This window comes from Dipteris shenzhenensis, chromosome 32 (genome assembly GCF_047967505.1).
Source record: "Dipteris shenzhenensis isolate YYH24624 ecotype China chromosome 32, Dip_SZ_1.0, whole genome shotgun sequence".
Classification (NCBI taxonomy): Eukaryota; Viridiplantae; Streptophyta; class Polypodiopsida; order Gleicheniales; family Dipteridaceae; genus Dipteris; species Dipteris shenzhenensis.
Window position 1 is genome coordinate 37,528,314 of NC_141627.1, and position 18,455 is coordinate 37,546,768.

Below are 18,455 nucleotides of genomic sequence, written 5' to 3' on the forward strand. Positions count from 1 at the left end.
CCTCCTCTCTCTATGAACAAAGAAACCCCTTTTATTGATCTTAGCTCCTTGTAATTTTTTCGACGGTCTTAGGAATTAATTCATTTTTCTTCTAGAATCCAAAAGGCGTTTCAAGTTCTTAGGTAAAGCGATAACAAGCCAGGGAATACATGCATTACTTGTCTACCCAAATTCAACTATATTGTTTTAACAAATGATTGGTTTGGATGGTGGCAGTTAAGTGGACCCTGACCTCGAAGCCTGGACTACCTGACAGATTTGACACTTTTGTACTAATTCTTTGCTTAAGTTTGCAAACTCAATATAAAGAAAAATTGTATTGCTAATCCTTTTGCTCAGGTCCATACCAAATTTTTGGATTGCAATATTGTTAAAAGTTACTTTAATTTAGTTTTCTTAAAAATTTCAATCCATTTCTCATATGTAGCTTTTAATAATTATCCAAATGATTGAATTAATTGTATGGTTCATTTATTGATGGGATTATTAAATCCACACACACACACACGCACACACACACACACTTCCCATCCCCTAGGGAGGGGAGAATGGAGATAGGTAGTGCTTGATATATGGCTAAGGAATACCCTACTACATCAAATTGCCCAATAGCATAGCAACCAAGAAAAAGAATAGTACCAAGGCATGACATTCTGGGACTACCCACCAAAGATACATAGATCAATATTATAGAACAAAGATATATGTACTAGCGGCACATACACAATAATAATGCAGCAATAAAGCTTATCATTACAAAGGAGAAGATACAAGATACCCCATTAGGAAATTACAAAAGTTGATATTATAATAATTTGTGCATGAAAATGAGAGCACAAGATTAGAGTGACAATGGGCCCACACGAAGGTGGTGGGATAGCCATGTACTAAAACAAGACATGACGAGACACACTTGAATATAAGGACCCATAATATGAACCTTCTATATAGTTTCCAAAATAAAGAAGAGGTTGGAAAAAGAAAAACAAGGGACCAAAATCAGTGTTAATAATATAATTGGAAAAAAGGAGTCATATGAGACCCCTTATCCCAGTTAATTATTAGATGAGAAAATCTCATGAAGAAAACTAGGGGTTATTGATAGCCTAAGAATGGAGAAGGACTAGGGGTTTATTCATGCATGACATACTCTAGAATACGAAAGACTAATTATTGTAGGCGTGCATTAGTAGAATGGAGAAGAACTAGGGGTTTATTCATGCATGACATTCCCTAGAATATGAAAGACTAATTATTATAGGGGATGCATTAGTAGAAGGTTGGAGGACATGTGGATCTATGGTGGAACCCGTAGTAGTTGGATGTAGTATAAAGCACGAGACCACCCGTAATGACCTGTGAACCAAAAAAGGTGAGGAAAAAACTGATAGATAAAAGGCCGATCCGACAAGATCATAGCTAATCCAATAGGAGAAACGATGGACCATCAGAAGTAAGAGGGAGGGCATACGGAGGAACTATGAATTGTACATGGCACCACGACCTGGAACGGATTAAAGCCAGTACACATGTAGAGCTGGACTAGTTATTACTTCGTTCCAAAATTTTAAAAAATTACTCTCCCTCAATCTTGATTTTTTATGACTTGCACGAGCACGCGCGTGCACACACACATACACACTTACTATCCCTTCCTCCATTGGTTTTACCATGTGCTCATTAGAGCTCCCCTCAACAACCCCCCTTAATTTCCCTAATTTCTTTTCCCTCAAACTCCCTTATTCTCCCCTTAATTTTTTCCTTTTTTCCCCTATTTTAAAAATATTTTTCCCTAATATTTTTCTTTTTCTTGTTTTTTAATCATTTCTTATCTCTCAATGTTCGCAAAAATATTTTTTGGAAAATTCAAAACACCTCCAAGCTCCTAAAATTGGGGATAGAATTTCTTAAATTTTTTTTTGTGAAAAAAGTCTTCTTCAAGGTCAGTATTGAAATGCTAAGGAGAGCAACAATTCCCATGTATGTGCTAAGATTTCTTCCTTTCTAAATGGTTTATAATGAGCCTTTTCGATTCCTGCATTCTTGCAACATGGGCATCCGACTGATGTGGCTGAAAATAATTTGATTTTGAGTTATTTGCCTGAGTGGCACAGCATCAATTGATTTTGAGTCGTTCACTTGAAGCAAAGGATGCCCCCCCCCCCCCCTTCCCAAGGGCTAGACACTCACATTAGCACCACTTAGAGGCAAAGTCCATGTAGAAACAATGAGACAAAAATGAGACCACATGGTAGCGGTCAAGCCTCAGTCAACCAGGCTCTGATACCACGTGTGAATACATGAAGAAACAATGAAGCAAGAGCAAGTGAGCAAGTGAGCAATTGAGAGCAATAGCAAGTCTGATTTCATTCATGAGTAGAGTTACATATAGTGGAATGCCCCTGAGTAGGTGGCTCCAGATCCATGATTATCTCCTTGATTGTCTCCATTAGTAACACCCACAAGTCCTCCATCAAACTGACCACCAAGTCCCTAACTTATCTCAATCATACTAACATAGGTGACACCTAACTAATGAGTCACCTGACACACCTACCATGGTGCTCACTAGCACTCACACCATGTCCTACACAAGCACTAGCTCACTGGCACACACACACACCCCACATGACCATGTCCATAAGTGTGTTCCCTAAACATCAATTTATCCAACATAATGTAGGCTGCAAGATTCCTTGACAACCAATAACTAGATAGCGTCAGGAGCGGGTAGCCAGTTGGTGTGAATTACTGACTCTCCATCATACTCCCCTCCAAAATCTCCTACTTTCAGTAGCATATTTGTGTTCACACACAGTAAGACTCGTTAAACAACAAGCATAAATCTCCCCAATGTACTATATAAGGATAATGGAGGACTTAGGGTGTATAGAGACATAGAGGCCATCTCCATAAACCCCTTAGACTGGCCTCTTGAGACAACCTCAACATTGTTAGGGTCATCCCCATAGGCACCTTCCAACAATGACGAGCTAGAGGGTTGCTCGAGGGTATCCCTAACCTTCAATAATTGTTTGGTGATGATACCACTGACACATGGCCAATTGTGCAATCTTGCACTCCACTATGTAGTCCTACAAACACTCCATGACCTTCCACCCTATGTAGCCACTGCCTGTGAGCTGATTGAGGAGGAGGGGTATGGGGACCGCATCCATCACCTCCCCCACCTTTTGACAGCACCCTGCAAAGAAATTGTCATACATTCACTATCCGTAGTATGGGGACGACCTCTTAGCCCACTATGGGCATGCCCAAGAATAATGGACAAGCAAGATTGCTTGCTCACATCCAACCCACGGCAGCCCACATGCACTCAATGCACCATGGGTGGACATAATCTATAAATGCCCTTAGGTAAATGTCTATAGGCTAGATGTGTTCAATGCACCATGGGCCGGCATAATCTATAAACACCCTTAGAAAAATTTCTACAAAATTACCTCCAATCTTTTCCCTTCAGCCAACTATATGTATTGTAAGCGTAAATGTATAAAAGAATGTGAAGGGGACGTGGAATAGCTTTTAATAAGATCCCAATAAGATGCGATTAGAAATCATCAATTATGAGTCCGTGTAAATTGGTCCACGTATGTGGATTTTTGAACCTTTCAAGAGCGTGGTCACTTGTGTGGTCATTTGGAGGTGAAATGGATGTATGGCAATTTGAAGGTTTAAGCACATGCACTTGGAATAGAGGTAGGATGCTTAAAGTCCGGGGGTGGATGGAGGTATGTTGGTAAAACCAGAGTGCACTAAAGGGCCAAAAACTCCCCCTCCATAGTCTGGAGCTCCTGCTCTGTGCACAATTCAACTATCCCCTCTGATCCATCTTTGTCTACTCCCTATAGTATAGTTGCTCTAGGAGCATGTGGCCAGCAATGTCTCCAACAATGGAGGTGTGCTACTGATTATAGAGGTGGTGTTATCAGGAAAAGTTGCCAAGACATAGGAAAAGTCTCCACATGCTCATCACAAGGATTATTGAGAGATATCCTCTTCTTACAAGTAGAACTAGCTACTATCATCACCCACTTATGCCATAGACTACTGTTTACATTGTTGCACAAATAGGGCTAAAAATATTAGCTAGTACAATCCTACCACACATAGGATAGTCATGCCATCAATAAATAGTGAAATGATAAAGGACTCCAACATAGGGCTATAATTCCACCTACCATATGCTTTTATAAAACAAAACCACTTTCTATGAGTGACGACTAGAGACTAGTTGAAATCATCTCAATATTTAACCCTCCCACTTAGGGACACTTGAAAGCAGGAAGATCATTACCAAGTTCTTTCTAGTGCATGCATTATAAAGCATCTTCAATGATGAAAGGACCTACAACCATGAATACATATATGTTCTCAAGAATTTAACGTGAAAGAAGATTCAAGAAAGATAATTTCCAAATTCATAACCATATATTGAGATTCAAGTAATTGACATTACATGCCATGCAATCACAATTAGTACCTCATGGCTGGAAATGCGTTTCCAATCGCATTGGTGTAAGAAACACAAAAATAGTATTTTTATAGAAAAACACAAATCCCTTTAGGATTATGCATGCATATACTTGTTGCTACAAGCACCAAACAAAAACTCTAACTGTAGCAACTACGCTTAATGGCCTATAAATAAATGCTATATTTGTGTACATCATTCATAATGACTTCATCTCCACATGCACACTTGAAAAATTACTTGCACTAGATTTTCTTACATCACAAAACCATATTATTAAAATTCATTTCCTATAATTAATGGTCTTTTGGTGTCATATAGTGGTTCTGAGAGAATGAATGTTTTCAACATATATATCAGCTATCATAATTTTGTTCACTCTACACTCCCTTTAACTTCTAGCATCCATGCTACTAGATAATTTTCCTTAAATGATTTCATGAAGTGACTAGCCTTTCCCTCTGAGTCTAAATCCTTCTTTTCCCTTCCAAAAATGTTGAAGCTCACATGCATCAGTACCCACTATGCACTAATAGTAATAATCAAAATCATGAAATGCATCCTTGTCTACACCTAGACCTTGCTCTACCTGAATCGTGTGTCAAAGAACATGTTTCAAATATGTAATATAACTTTAGGAATAGATTTCATTAAAAATAACTAATAGTCTATTACCACGTCCTCAAATTTTCTACATATGAACAAAACCAAACACATTTGGAATGATAGTCAAATATTATAGATTTGAGGGTTATATGCATACAAGTTCCAAAATTGAATGCCCAAATTAGCTAGAATTATGGTCACTACACTGAAAATAGCACTCCCATACCTATAACCCATGGCTTGCCATGAATTTCAGCACATATATGCTAGAAGAAAGAGATCTCCTAAGGAGAATATAATTCAACGAATGCTAGATATATGTACAAAAATTTTGAGATAATCTATGAGTAAGAAAGAAAAACAAGGAGAAAATATCAAAAATGTTATTTTTATGGACATGGAATGTAAGGTCTTCAATATATCTCTTGAATGCTAGAGTAATAACTCAACTAAAAGTGTCAATTTTTACGAGAGTTTTCGATCACATAAGACTAGCCCTTTTAAGGAGCAAATTCATGGGTGATTATTTGGTGCAAGTTGGAAAGACACGAGCTTGTTCTAAGAGCAAAGATTTGCAATGTGTTTAAAATTGGTGAATTAAATTTCTTTTTATTTTAATTGATTAGAATAGTCATCTAGTTATCAACCATACCCCATCAGTATTTTCAAATTGCCACGTGGTGTACCAATTACACCAATGTATAACTCCATCGTGTGGGATAATAGTGTTCTACATCATGTTTATCTATGTGGTCATGTGTTTGTCACCATATAGTGTATTTTTCTCTATAGGGTAGGCCTCAAATTTTGCCATTGTGGCATCTATTGCTCTCCAAGCGCATGTTTATGGGAAAATGCAACTAGGAAAACACTAGGAAAGGGGTAAGAGTGGGGGGAAATGGTAAATGTTTTTTAAAAGAAAAATTTAAATGTTTTGATATAGTCAAGAAGGAAAATATCCAAGAAAGCTTTATGAGATGGGTCAAGAGGAAACACAATGTTGAAATTTTTGACGATATGTTGCTAATACTATTTTTAGAGAGCCAAAGATCTTATAAGCTGATGCAGTTCTCTAAAGTTTAAGGAATTGACCCTACCATCTTGTTTTTGCTTAGGTGTAATATTTCCAATTGAAGCAACCCTAAGGTGTCGGGAATAGATCCACCTAGCTTGTTGTAGAAAAAGCTTTATGGTATAGCAGTAATAAGGTTTGATGTAGTAGCAAATTTTGTTGCAGGACCAAGCTTAAAGCCCAAATCAGCAAAGTTGTCACATCCACGAGCATTAATCCCCCTCTGAAGCTGGTCATGAGCTTCATTAGAATTTAAGTAAGCTTCATGAAGTCTCTGTGCTTCTTGTCCAACCACCCCAAGCAAAAAGGAACCTTAGCATCAAACAACACATCACTGTATTGAAATTCTATTAACCCAAATGCAAGATTGAAGTGATAGATTTGATCTAGTAAAAGGTGACTATTACAACAAGAAAAGACTAGACAGTAGTTCCAAAGATCTTACACAGAAAGAGCAATATCCACTTTGGAAGAGCTTTTAAAGACGTTTTGCCTATCTTAGAGACTCTTGAAAGAATTTTGTTTCTTTGGAGAGAGAATACTATAAGAGCTTTAGAGGACCACCAAGAGATTAGGGAGGTGAAGGGAGCCCACCCAAAAAGAATGTGAACACTTATTGTGTTAAGTATATGTGGCAAGTGGAGGTGGGGAAAAGCGGGGAGCTAGGGGGAGTAGAGACAAGAAGTGGTCTCTACACAGATGAGAGATCAATGTGGCTTAATGCTTCAACCTTCCTATTGGTTTGCTTCGTAATCTCTAGATCTTATATTCTTAAACCCCAAGGCCCTCCTTGAGTCTAAATCTGCCCTAACACAAAATTGTATATTGCTTGAAGCTGCTACTTCTACTAGAATGCCGAACATTATACTATATACTAGTAGTCAATATTTCAGTGATTAAGGTTATGCAACCTTTCATCAAAGAATTACCTTTTGCTTTCTTATTTTGTATTATTGGTGGACGTCATTCCTTGTTTAGTCCAATTTGGACACACGTGAGGTTTACAACTGCAATGAGGTTAGTTGTTTAGCCAAGTCCAATTTTGTTTGTGTACGAGATATAGACATTAACACTTATTTCAAGCCAGATGTTTTGAAAAAACACACCATTAGAAGAAAAAAACATTTTCTTCATTATTAAAATTCAATATGCAATAATTACAAAGCCTCTCTCTCTATCTATCTCTATATATATATATAGAATGAATGAAGTCTACCTTCTTGAATGAATGACACACAGCTATAAGAAGTTTAAACTCTAATATGTCTATTTTGTGTGTGTGTGTGTCCTAGTTTATTACCTTATTTTTTAGGTTGTACGCCTATATGTAGAAAGTTTATTACCTAGTCTTCTAGGTGAGACTAGTACCTAGTCTTCTAGTTAAGACTAGCTGCCACTGCGTGTAATGATTTTATGGCCTTCAAGCAGGTCAATGGCTTAAACATAGCTGATCATTATGAGAGCTAATTGTAGATATTCATAAAGTTGCTTAATGTGGAGAAGACATACAATAGACACGTCTTCTTGCCCTTTTACAACAAAAAACTTCGGCTACGTTGTGTGCTCTGTTATGCTTATGCATTTTAATGGGCATTGACTGCTCCCCCATCATGGGAATACCAAGCCAAGAACAACCAAGAATATAGAGTCCAAGAATAGATGCCAAATTATGTAAACAGATAAATATCAGATAAAACATTAAAATCCTACCCAGCGTAATCTATTGCTGACAATTGAGTGGTTTACCGCATAGACGTATAGATCAGCTTGCATCAATTTGCGAACAGGATAGACCATTACATGGTAAATCAATAATGATGATAAAATAGACCAAGCAATACATTTGAATCATGATAAAAAATAGTACAACTGAAACACACTTCAATTTATAAAGACAGACTTACCAGATGTAGACTGGTCAGAAAACCTTCTTTTGGAAGCTTTCTACAGCACTTAGTTAGAAATTTCTGAGGGAGTCCTTGTACGTTCATTTTTTGTATTAGACTTGATCATAAGTCTAAAAAACGCCCATTTTGTAAGCTTTCGACAGTTTCTGTTAGGGTTTTCTCAATTGTAGTATACGTGAGTCCTAGATCTTGCAGCTTCTTTGTTGAAAGTTTCTCTGGCACCAGCACAGCTCTTTCTCCATCAACACACCTGGTAATATTTCACAGAAACAAATCATTAGCCAAAAAGTATCACACAATGCAGGCCTACAGATGGTTGCTGATTAGAACCTTTATGATCAACGTAGTGGTTTTAAGTTCATACTCACGTTGTGGGTAGAGTATAGTTTGGATATCGTGTTTTGAGGAGCTCTACTATGTCCCTTGTCTTAATCACAAGGTTGGCACACAAATACCGCCCTGATGCCATCGGTGTTTCATACACCAATATATGTGCCAATGCGACGTCTCTGACATCCACAAGTGCATATGCAGAGTTCTGATAGGAGTCACTTGAACCTGCCATCACAAGCTTCCTTGGTGTAAAAATGCTTTAGTTAAGGCCTAGATACCATTGCTATCCTTAGCAATCTACAGATTACAAGAGTGAAGTAGCTTAATCGAAGACTGATTGTCCATTAAAGTCATGAATATACCAAATCAGGGGCCAAAAAGCACCTCATTCAGCTTCCTTTTGATAAGAGCTTGACAAAGTGGCAATTACTTGATATGCATGCACATAACTTTCAGAACAGAGACAACATTCTAGCGGACAATTTTTATGGCGGATTTTTTGAGCTAGGTAGATGCTTCACCTGACACATTAGCCTGTACACACTAAAGAAATTTCATTATTAATCAGTCCTGTTGTTCAAAAACTAGGGACCAATTTAACATCAAAACATATGCTTCACAACACAACGAATAGCATAAAACCCAATTACTATCTGATGCGTAAATTTAATGAATTCACACCACCTCCTAATTCAGGAATAAGTAGGGAAACTTGATGTTGCAAACCAAGTTGCAGCACATAATTGGAAGAATCCTGGCATTGTACCATCCTTTTCATTGCTGAAAGCTATCATAGAATGACATGACTTTAGAATCCCACAGATTTGATTTGGACTTCCCAAGACTAAAACATTTCTGGCTTGAAGAAGTTCAGAAAAGGGACAACGGTATGTCCAAGTAAGGCATAAGCGCCCATTATTTAAGATAAATGCATTATTAGAAAAGTCATTTCAGAAAAGCATTGAAATTGCACTACCCAATACAGTTTTTTCAAGGCTTCTTGCATTCAATAATACTTCCTAATGTCAGGACCTCCTAGAGACAGGAACTTTCTATTCTGCATCAGCACATCGATAGACTGGAGCAGTATTTTCCACCAAGCTGCTAATTCTCTGTCTAAGTCCTTTCACTTTGCTCCACACGTTGCTTTGACCACATTGTCACTTGCTTTGCAACAATAGATAGTGCAATTGGTGTTTTTTTGGGGGTTTTGGGTAACTCAAGCACCTGTTCAGCCTCCTAAATGCCCTGGAGGTAGGGGGTGGACTAAGATTTCAAACATCTCACCTAGCCCATTTTAAGCTTCGTTTGGTTTTTGTCCAGCCTTAGGTTGCTAAGATTGTGCAATCCAGGGAGCTTTTACTTGTTTATTCTTTCTGGTTCAATAAAATGGAGGTACTTCACTTTTGACACAGATAATGAGGACCGCAACGATCCATATGGGCTGCAGCAGATTCTGAACAAGGAAAAAATGGCTCCTGTTGCGGGGGAACTAAATACAAATGACCTGAAGAAGCAAAAACGTTATCCAGCATACACTTTGCAAATACAGAGTGTCAGCAATAACTTATAAGCCCTTCAAGTCTCCCAAAAAGGCTCTGCCCATCCAAGATGGCCATAAGCCTATAGCTCTAAAATGGTCCATCTGCACCCATCTTCATTCTTCAACCAAAAAGAAAAGGTCTATTGTTGACAGCTCTCTGGCACAGTTGTGCCTAGTATCCTCCAAATGGTTGTTTAAGTCAGCCCTTCCCAAACACAAGTCTTGGAAGTTTGTTGATAGGAATGTAATATGAGAAGATTATGTCAGACCTTTATCCTATAGGACACACTTTAGCAAGCTTATATAATAGGAATCTGGTAGAGCAGTATATGTTCTTTGTAGGCCTCCATCTCCCCCTACTTTTGCTTGCTCTTATCGAATTTTTTAAAAAAAATGTTCACTTTTATCCACGCTCTCACTTTTCCGGTATAACCTGTTCTAGGTTTAAAAATTTGGCTTTCCGAGTGCTTTTTGTGAGTCCCATCTCAAAGCTTCATCCAACTTGCCAACAAAGTTTTAAAAAAGAAATTTCTTTATTCTAGAACAGGCCGCACTGGTGAGCCGGTTCTAGGAATAAAATTTTCCTTTTTGAAAATTTTCTTGAAGACTTAAATGTCTCTTGTCATCATCACTCACAGAGAGATGGTTTGAGCGACTGGGGCTCCACATGGATAGACTACCTCCCTTCCAGTATAGCATGGATGCTCCGTTTTCTCCCCTCCTATCACACGAGGTCAACTAGGTTATCCGTAAGGATCTATTACAGCTACACATATTTCGGACCTGGTTGGGACCAAGTGAACTCCCAGTGAAGCTTAGCTTCTACAGAGATCACTTCTTACATATCACAATGGAGCGTTTCATTGACCCACCAGGATACACACAGATCTACCTACCCCACTCATTGAGGATCTCTCTTGGGCAGTTCAAGGTCTCTTCACACAAACTTTGTATTAAAAGCGGCAGAGCAAAGCGACTACCTAGGGAGAGGCGCATATGCACATTGTGTGACATGCAGGAGGTTCAGACAGAGGAGCACTTCATCTTCCGATGTCCTGTTTACTATGAGATCCGAGGGCGTTTCTACTACCTTTTCAGAGATAGCTATGGGATTTTGGCCCAATTCCTCTCCTACCTAGACCAGCGGTGTTTGGCAAGATTCATTCATGCGGTACTTAGACACCGTGAGAGGATACTCCAAGCACGGAGACAAGAGCAGACTTTTTCCTTGGCTAATCCCTCTCAGAGCTCTATCATGGAGTTCTTTCAGACAGATCACATGGACCCCCACGAGATGAGGCCTCGACGTGACCGTGACCCGGAGCCTGTGACCCGATAGCTCAGAAAGAGGGTTGACACATAGATCCCCTTGCTTGTTTAGAGTTGGAGCCCGACCGATGGGGGTCACAGTAGCCCTTGTTAGATGTAGAGCTACAACTTGGAGACGTGCCAAGACGGCACCTCCTCTCTTGTCTGTGTGCATTTCAACCTTGTTGAAATCACCCCCAATGATCTAAGACTCTGCAATGCATGACCAAGAAAGCAACTCCTTCCATAGAAGGACATAGTCCCCTCTTAAATTGGGGGCATAAAGGTTTAAGAACCAACCTTACGTCCACCAATTAAAAGAATGATCCATTGAGCTCTAGAGGGAACTATGATCCCATGTCCAATCACCAAGGGTAGCATTGAAGAAGAAACAAAAATGCAAGTACCTCCCCTGGTGCCTAAGGCGGGTGACCAAAAAGTATGGCCTGAGAGAAACTTACCTGACTTGGCACAATCCCTGACATCCAGTTTGTGTTCCCAAATCATAAGAATATCAATGGGACCCCCAGTAACACTTGGATGAAGTTGGTTACAAATTAGCTGCCTACGGCGGTAGTGAGGTACACCTTCGAGGCCTTGAGCATTCCAACTGACAATCCTCATCGGCAAGAGAAAGAGGCCGGATGAAAAACCCTACCCGACCTGGTAGCGGAGATATCCCTCTCCTAGGAAAAATTCCTCCTATCAAGAGGAGAGAAGTCAACTAGGGAAAGCACTCCCACACCATCCAAAGGGGAAGCTCTATCCATGGTGATTTGAACAAGGTTCTCCCTAAGGGTAGAGGGTACAAACTCCTCCTCTAGTTCAAACTTTGCCATGTTTGCCAGAATTGCAAAAGAATTCCTGAATGATGCTCTTGGCGCAGGTGTGCAAAGGATCCCTGTGGATGGAGTAGAATCGATAATCCCCTTGCCTCTGTTAAGAGTAGGAACAAGAGAGAAAGGGGGCAGTTGCTGCTGATGGAGCTCGGCCAAAAAAGTAGCATTAGCCTGGAGTAAGGCACGGGTTTCAACAACGGCTTGCTGCATAGGAGAAAGCTCCTTCACATGAACATCTAAAGGGACAGAAGCAACCTCATCAGCACAAGGAACTAAAACTAGAATATCTCCTGCCTGTAAGGGAGGGTCCGTGACACCATCAGTAGCCTCATGAGGTAAAACTGGCTCACTATTGAGCTCCGTCTGACTAAAAAGTTGCTAGGATAGAGAAGAGGGTGAAGGCAAAGGGTGAGGCTGAGAGAAGGGTAGAGTGAGGAGGTGAAACTTCCCTTGTAACTCACCTAAACCTCGAACTCCCTGTGTATCCCTCGTCTCATCTCTGTAGGCAGACTCCCATGTATATCCGCTGACTACAGGAAGTGGGCGCTCTGGACTCTAACGTGTCTCTGTATAAAAGACTATGTCGTGACCTGTATAGGATTCTGAAAAGTTTCCTGGTTCTGACCATAAGGTACCATTCTATTTCCAAATGGTGCAGGATAGGGTCTCGGATATCTAAGTCTCATAGACCCCGCTTCCCTATGTAGGGGAGGGGACATATGCCCTATAGGGGCCTGTAAGAAGTCGTCCCTCTCGTACCACTGCCCACTTCTCCTCCTTCCGAACCTGATCCCGCTGCTGCAGCAAAGAGCGCCTCTCCTCAACTTCTAGAGGTGTGAGGTCCTCATCCATAGAGATCGCTAGCTAATCTCGAAGGACTGACCTGTGTCGTAGAGCTGAAAGTCGTGCCTGAGTGTCATGGAACCATATGATCAGGGATTGCTCTCGGTTGGGATCTCTCCCCACCCGCCATGCCCTCTCTATCCCGTGCTCAGCCACACCTAGGGTAGCGGCCACGAAAGCAATCGCATCTGCCATCGGTGTAGCCTCAGTGCATGGGATCCCTCGTACTCTAATGTTGAGAGCCTTACTGGCTCTCTGCTACTGCTCCATGAGGATAGCCGAAACAATTAACCTTGTTACAAGTTCCCGTTTGGCCACGCCAAACCATCTAGATGTCTCCTCAATAGCAGATTACATGCTCGCAATCTGTGCCTCGACCACCGGGGTACTCCCTGGGACTGTGTGTATAGCTGTGACCTCCCACCAGAGCTGCAGGATATCTTGTCTGAGTCCAAGCCTGAATGAGACCAGCCTGCTTTCGAATGGCCCGAGCTTGCTCTTGTATGATGCAGCTCTGCTCTTGGTTGAAGCTGACCTGCTCCTATGCGAAGCGAGTCAGCTCCATCTCACACTCACGAAAACTATGTATCTCCATGAGCAAGGTCTCCTAGGCCTCTGATGTATCAGCCCACCCATGTCCAAGCTGAAACTGTGATCGTTGTGGCATGAAAGTGTGGGATTGAGTCCGGAAGCTGGACGGTGACTGGGTGAACTGGGTGAGGAGCGGAGATGACATTGGAATGGATGAATCAGTCCCAATGGGGTGTGGGAGCGTGGGCTAACTGACAGGGAGAGGGAAGAGTGAAGCGTAAATGTATAGACACCTCCAAAGTAGGTGTCATAAGTGGTGTGAGAGCTGTAACAGGAGAGGAAGGAAAGGAAACGACCGACGTCACGGGCATGAGTATTTCACTGATCGTGGTTGTAGCTATAGCTGGGGATGTGGAGGTTGCAGTTGTAACTAGTGAAGTGTAAGCTGAAGTCCAAAGTGGGGATGTAGAGGGAGCTGAGACTGGAACTGGAATCGGAACTAGAATTGGAACTAGAGCTGAGACTGAAGCGGGGGCTGAAGTCGAAGTAGAGATAGAGGGAGCTGAGGCTGGAACTGAAGCTGAGACTGAAGGGGGGGCTGAAGTCGAAGTAAAGATAGAGGGAGCTGAGGCTAGAACTGAAACTGAAACTGAAACTGTAGTGGGGGCTGAGGTCGAGGTAGAGATAGAGGCTGAAGCTGAGGCTGAGGCTGAGGCTGGTCCTGTCTTTGCCTTGCTGTCTACCCTGAGTCCACTTTGGTTGTAACGCGTGTTCACATCCTCAAGTTTCGGTTGCGTCATTTGCTTTTTTTTTGTTTTTGGTCATCTTTCTTGGCTTTGTCCCCCATTTCTCTTGGACTGATTTTTTTCTTCTTTGGTGCAGGTATTAGTGTCCGATCGGGAGTGGAAGCACCGGCTCCCCCTCCATGATGGGAGGGACGCCCAGTGCGAGGGGGTGTAGTCGGAGGTGGCGAGGCGGGGTGGCAGCCTGAGGTGGAGAGGCAGCCAGGAGGTGGAGAAGCTGTGGTGGCGTAAGGGGGGGGAGGCTGAGACGAAGAAGGGCGGAGGGTCTAGCAGGGGAGGGGGCGGGACAGCAAGGGGGAGGGGGCGGAGGCAGGGAGAGGGAGCGGAGCAGCAGGGGGGAAGGGGCGGAGGCAGGGGGGAGAGGGGGAGCAGCAGGGGGGAGGGGACGGAGGCAGGGAGAGGGGGCGGAGCAGCAGGGGGGAGGGGACGGAGGCAGGGAGAGGGGGCGGGACAGCAGGGGGCAGGGGGGAGCAGCAGGGGGGAGGGGGCGGAGGCAGGGAGAGGGGGCGGAGCAGCAGGGGGGGGGGACGGAGGCAGGGAGAGGGGGCGGGACAGCAGGGGGGAGGGGGCGGAAGCAGGGAGCAGAGGGAGGGAGCGAGGGACAGGCAGGGGGAGGGGGCGGAGCAGCAGGGGGGGAGGGGGCGGAGCAGCAGGGGGGGAGGGGGGGGAGCAGCAGGGAGGGGCTAGGGACAGGCTGAGGGGGGAGAGAGACGGGCTGAGGGAGGGGGAGCAGCAGGGGAACGGGGAGGAGCAGCAGCTCTAATCCGACGAGTTGAATGAGTTTGGAGCTGCCCCTTGCATATTAGTGCTCCAGATCTTGCCCCAATCGCTCTCCAGACGTTGCACCGATTGCACCTGAGGCTACCCCTTGCTCAACTTGATATATTAGTGCTCCAGATCTTGCCCCAATCGCTCTCCAGACGTTGCACCGATTGCAGCTCCTCACCTTTGCCCTATGGCAACTCTAGCAATAGATCTTTGTGGTCATGGTTCTTCCAAGCAGGCCCATTCTTCATCAGCGCCCCCCCCTCATGGACCAAGGGAAGGGGGTTGTGCATAACGTCTCTCCATTTTCGACTGCGGGGATTTTGCGTATCCGATGCTAGGCCCGATTTTCAAAAACTCTTTTTCGGCCCTCATGGATCTAGCAGAATTTCCTGAGGAGGATGTTTTGCCTTCCACCTTCGGTGAGGCAATGATTGGTATTCCTTTTGACAAGGTGTCTTCCTCCTCAGGTGGATGGGATCTTTCCTCCGTGGATTTTCCTCCACTTGGTTCCCTCCCTCGCTCTTCGAGCAGGAGGTCTTCCCCCATGGAGGGGTTTGTTTCCGCCGCTAGGTCAGGTAAGGTGCTCCATGCTACTTCCTCCTGTCGATGAGGATCTTGGTTGTGTTCCACATCATCGTCGCCGTAGGCAGCTTATCCATACACGGTTCCATCCAAGTGTTACAAGGTGTTACATCGATATTCTTTTTATTTAGGAACACAAGCTGGATGCCATAGATTGTGCGAAGTCAAGTAAATTTCTTTCAGGTCACACATTTTGGTCACCTGCCTTGGGCACTAGCGTTGGGATGTGCATTTCAGTTCCAGATTCTTCTCTCTCCCTAGTGATTGGACATGGTAACATCGCTCCCTCCAGATCTTGGTGGGTCATTCTTTTGATCAAAGAACGTAAGGTTGGTTTTCCCAACCTATCACTCTCTTGGGCACCATGTCCATCTCCTCTAGCGCTTAGTGGGTCATTCTTTTGATTGGGGAACGTAAGGTTGGTGTTCCCAACTTATCACTCTCTTGGACACCTATTAAAAGATTATGTCGAAAGCAATTAGTTGACGGTTGCAGCCCTTTCTTCCGGATCTCATTCATGACATGTAGATGGGCTTTATGCATGGAAGGAGCATTGTTGATAATATCTTCTCTTTTTAAGAGGCTTCAGATTGGGCTATGCATAGCGGCCAGAAACTAGCCATTCTATTCTCGGAGTTTGCAAAAGCTTATGATAGGGTAGATTGGGATTTTCTAGGGGGCACTCTTCATCATTTTGTATCCTCGAATGCATGGATAAAGGGGTCTCCTCTTTGTACAGATCAGCCCATAGCCAGGTGCTTATCCCAAGGATCAGGGGAGAGATTTCAGATTTCTAGTTTAGTCCGTTAGAGATGCTCTCTTGCCTCTTTTCTTTTTCTAAGCTATGAGTATTTTGCTCAGATCACAAGCTGATATTTTTTGGGCTGAAGCTTCTCTTGAGACGTAACGAGGAACTCCTAGATTGTGAGTTGGCAGATGATACTGCTCGTTTTTTGGAAGCCACTCCGCAGACTCTCATTTCTTTCAGGGCAGCCTTGATTTGTTTTGTACTGCAGTTGGTACACACATTAATTGCAACAAATCTAATGGCTTTGGATTAGTGACAAGGGGGCTCATTTTGGATTTACTTGGATTTAGAGGGGTGTTACCTTCAAATATTTAGGATGCAGGCTGCTGCTGCTCCCCGAATCCCCTTGCTGCCCTCTCTCAGCCTCTCCCTGCCTCCCTCCCAGCTCCTCTCTCCTCCCCTGCATCCCCTCTCCCGCCCTCCGGGACCCCTGCTTAGCCGTCTCCCCCTGGCAGCATCTCCCTCTCCGCTCAGCCTACCCTCCCTCCAGCCTACCCTCCGCTCCGCTCCGCTCAGCCTACCCTCCCTCCGCTCAGCCTACCCCTCCTCTCCGCTCAGTCTATCCCTCCGCTCCGCTCAGCCTCTCCTTCACTCAGCCTACCTACCCACTCCGCTCAGCCTACCCCTCCCCTCTGCTCAGCCTACCCCTCCGCTCCGCTCAGCCTCCCTTCGCTCAGCCTACCTACCCACCCCGCTTTGCCCCTCCATTGGCGCTGCTCCTCCCGCTTCAGCTCCTCCCCGGGCACTGCTGCAGCTCTTGCTGCTGCTGGCGACCACGACAGCACGGCCCCTCGCCATGCGATAGAAATGACAGTGTGGACACGACGTGGAGGGCAGAGTTAGAGTGAGCGATGCACCACATGGTGACACGACAGCGTGAGCCTCACCATGTGGCAGAGATGAAAGCATAGAAATGACAAGACTGAAGTGCCGGCGATGAAAATAATGATGTGCCTCGCTCCATGCACCTCGCTTTAATTCCCATCCTATGCGATGTGGTACCCCAAGGGGGACAAATGGGCAAAGAGGGACAGAGGGATAGACTCTAGAGTGGCACATACACAAATAGAGAGAGAGAGAGAGAGAGAGAGAGATGTATATCTGTGTGTGTGTGTGTGCGTGTGTGTGTCTCCTTCAGTTACACTTAATTTTGATAATGAGGATACAAATGTGGATTTTAGAAAGTCAAATATACAGGTTCTTTCTCATGAACCTAATGATGCACAACCAATATCATGTCTCATACCTGCCTCTTCATTTTCCCTGGACACTTGAGTCCATCCCTGGTTGCAACAGGTTTTTGACCCTATGATTCAAAAATTTTGGGTGCCTGCTTACCTCAAGAAGAATCACAAGGGTAAAAAATATCTTCATTTTATTGATGGTGATCTAGTTCCTTTACAACATTTTTTGCATGTAAACAATCTCACCATCGAGGATATCCTGCTAGATGCCCCCCTGGTGACTTCTAAACATTTTCACTTGTCCAGTTTTTAGATATCCTCCTAGCTTTTCCCAGGAGCCTACTTGTAATCTTTTTACTTTTATACATCATGGTGGGTTTTCACCTCTTCTGACATTTCCCATAGAGAACTATAAGATTTCACCCCAAAAAAAATGTGCATGCATGCGTGTGTGCATGCGTGCATGTGTGTGTGTGTGTGTGTGTAAATACAAGCATATATATAAACATAAATACATACATATACACACACACACACACACACACACACACACACACACATTTATGTTTATAGATATATTTGTATTTATATTAAATGAACATATCTATATGTACATGTAAGTGTTAAATATAGATTAAAATATTTTCATTTATAAATTAATGAATATATATAATGTAAATAGAAATATATAGGTATATACATATAAATATATATATACATATATGTATAGGTATATATACATATAACTCCTTGATAAAACATGGGCTAGAAAGTGGTTGGCTTCAATGGATGCAGATGCCACACCAACAAAGGATCTAAGAGCTAAAATGCCA

General features: G+C 43.2%; 2 protein-coding genes across 4 annotated transcripts in view; both read right to left on the reverse strand.

Annotated features, from left to right (window-relative positions):
- Positions 1-8,126: 8,126 nt before the first annotated feature.
- LOC147880699 (cinnamoyl-CoA reductase 1-like) overlaps positions 8,127-18,455 on the reverse strand; it is a 258,556-nt gene continuing 248,227 nt past the window's right edge. For all 3 annotated transcript variants that reach the window (XM_087370753.1, XM_087370751.1, XM_087370752.1), the window contains exon 9: positions 8,127-8,223. In XM_087370753.1, the coding sequence (XP_087226879.1) occupies positions 8,127-8,223 (97 nt within the window). The remainder of the gene's footprint in view (positions 8,224-18,455) is intronic.
- LOC147880700 (cinnamoyl-CoA reductase 1-like) overlaps positions 8,183-18,455 on the reverse strand; it is a 90,963-nt gene continuing 80,690 nt past the window's right edge. Inside the window, exons 6-7 of the mRNA XM_087370756.1 lie at positions 8,449-8,638; positions 8,183-8,330 (exon numbers count right to left, since the gene is read on the reverse strand). Of these exons, the coding sequence (XP_087226882.1) occupies positions 8,183-8,330; positions 8,449-8,638 (338 nt within the window). The remainder of the gene's footprint in view (positions 8,331-8,448; positions 8,639-18,455) is intronic.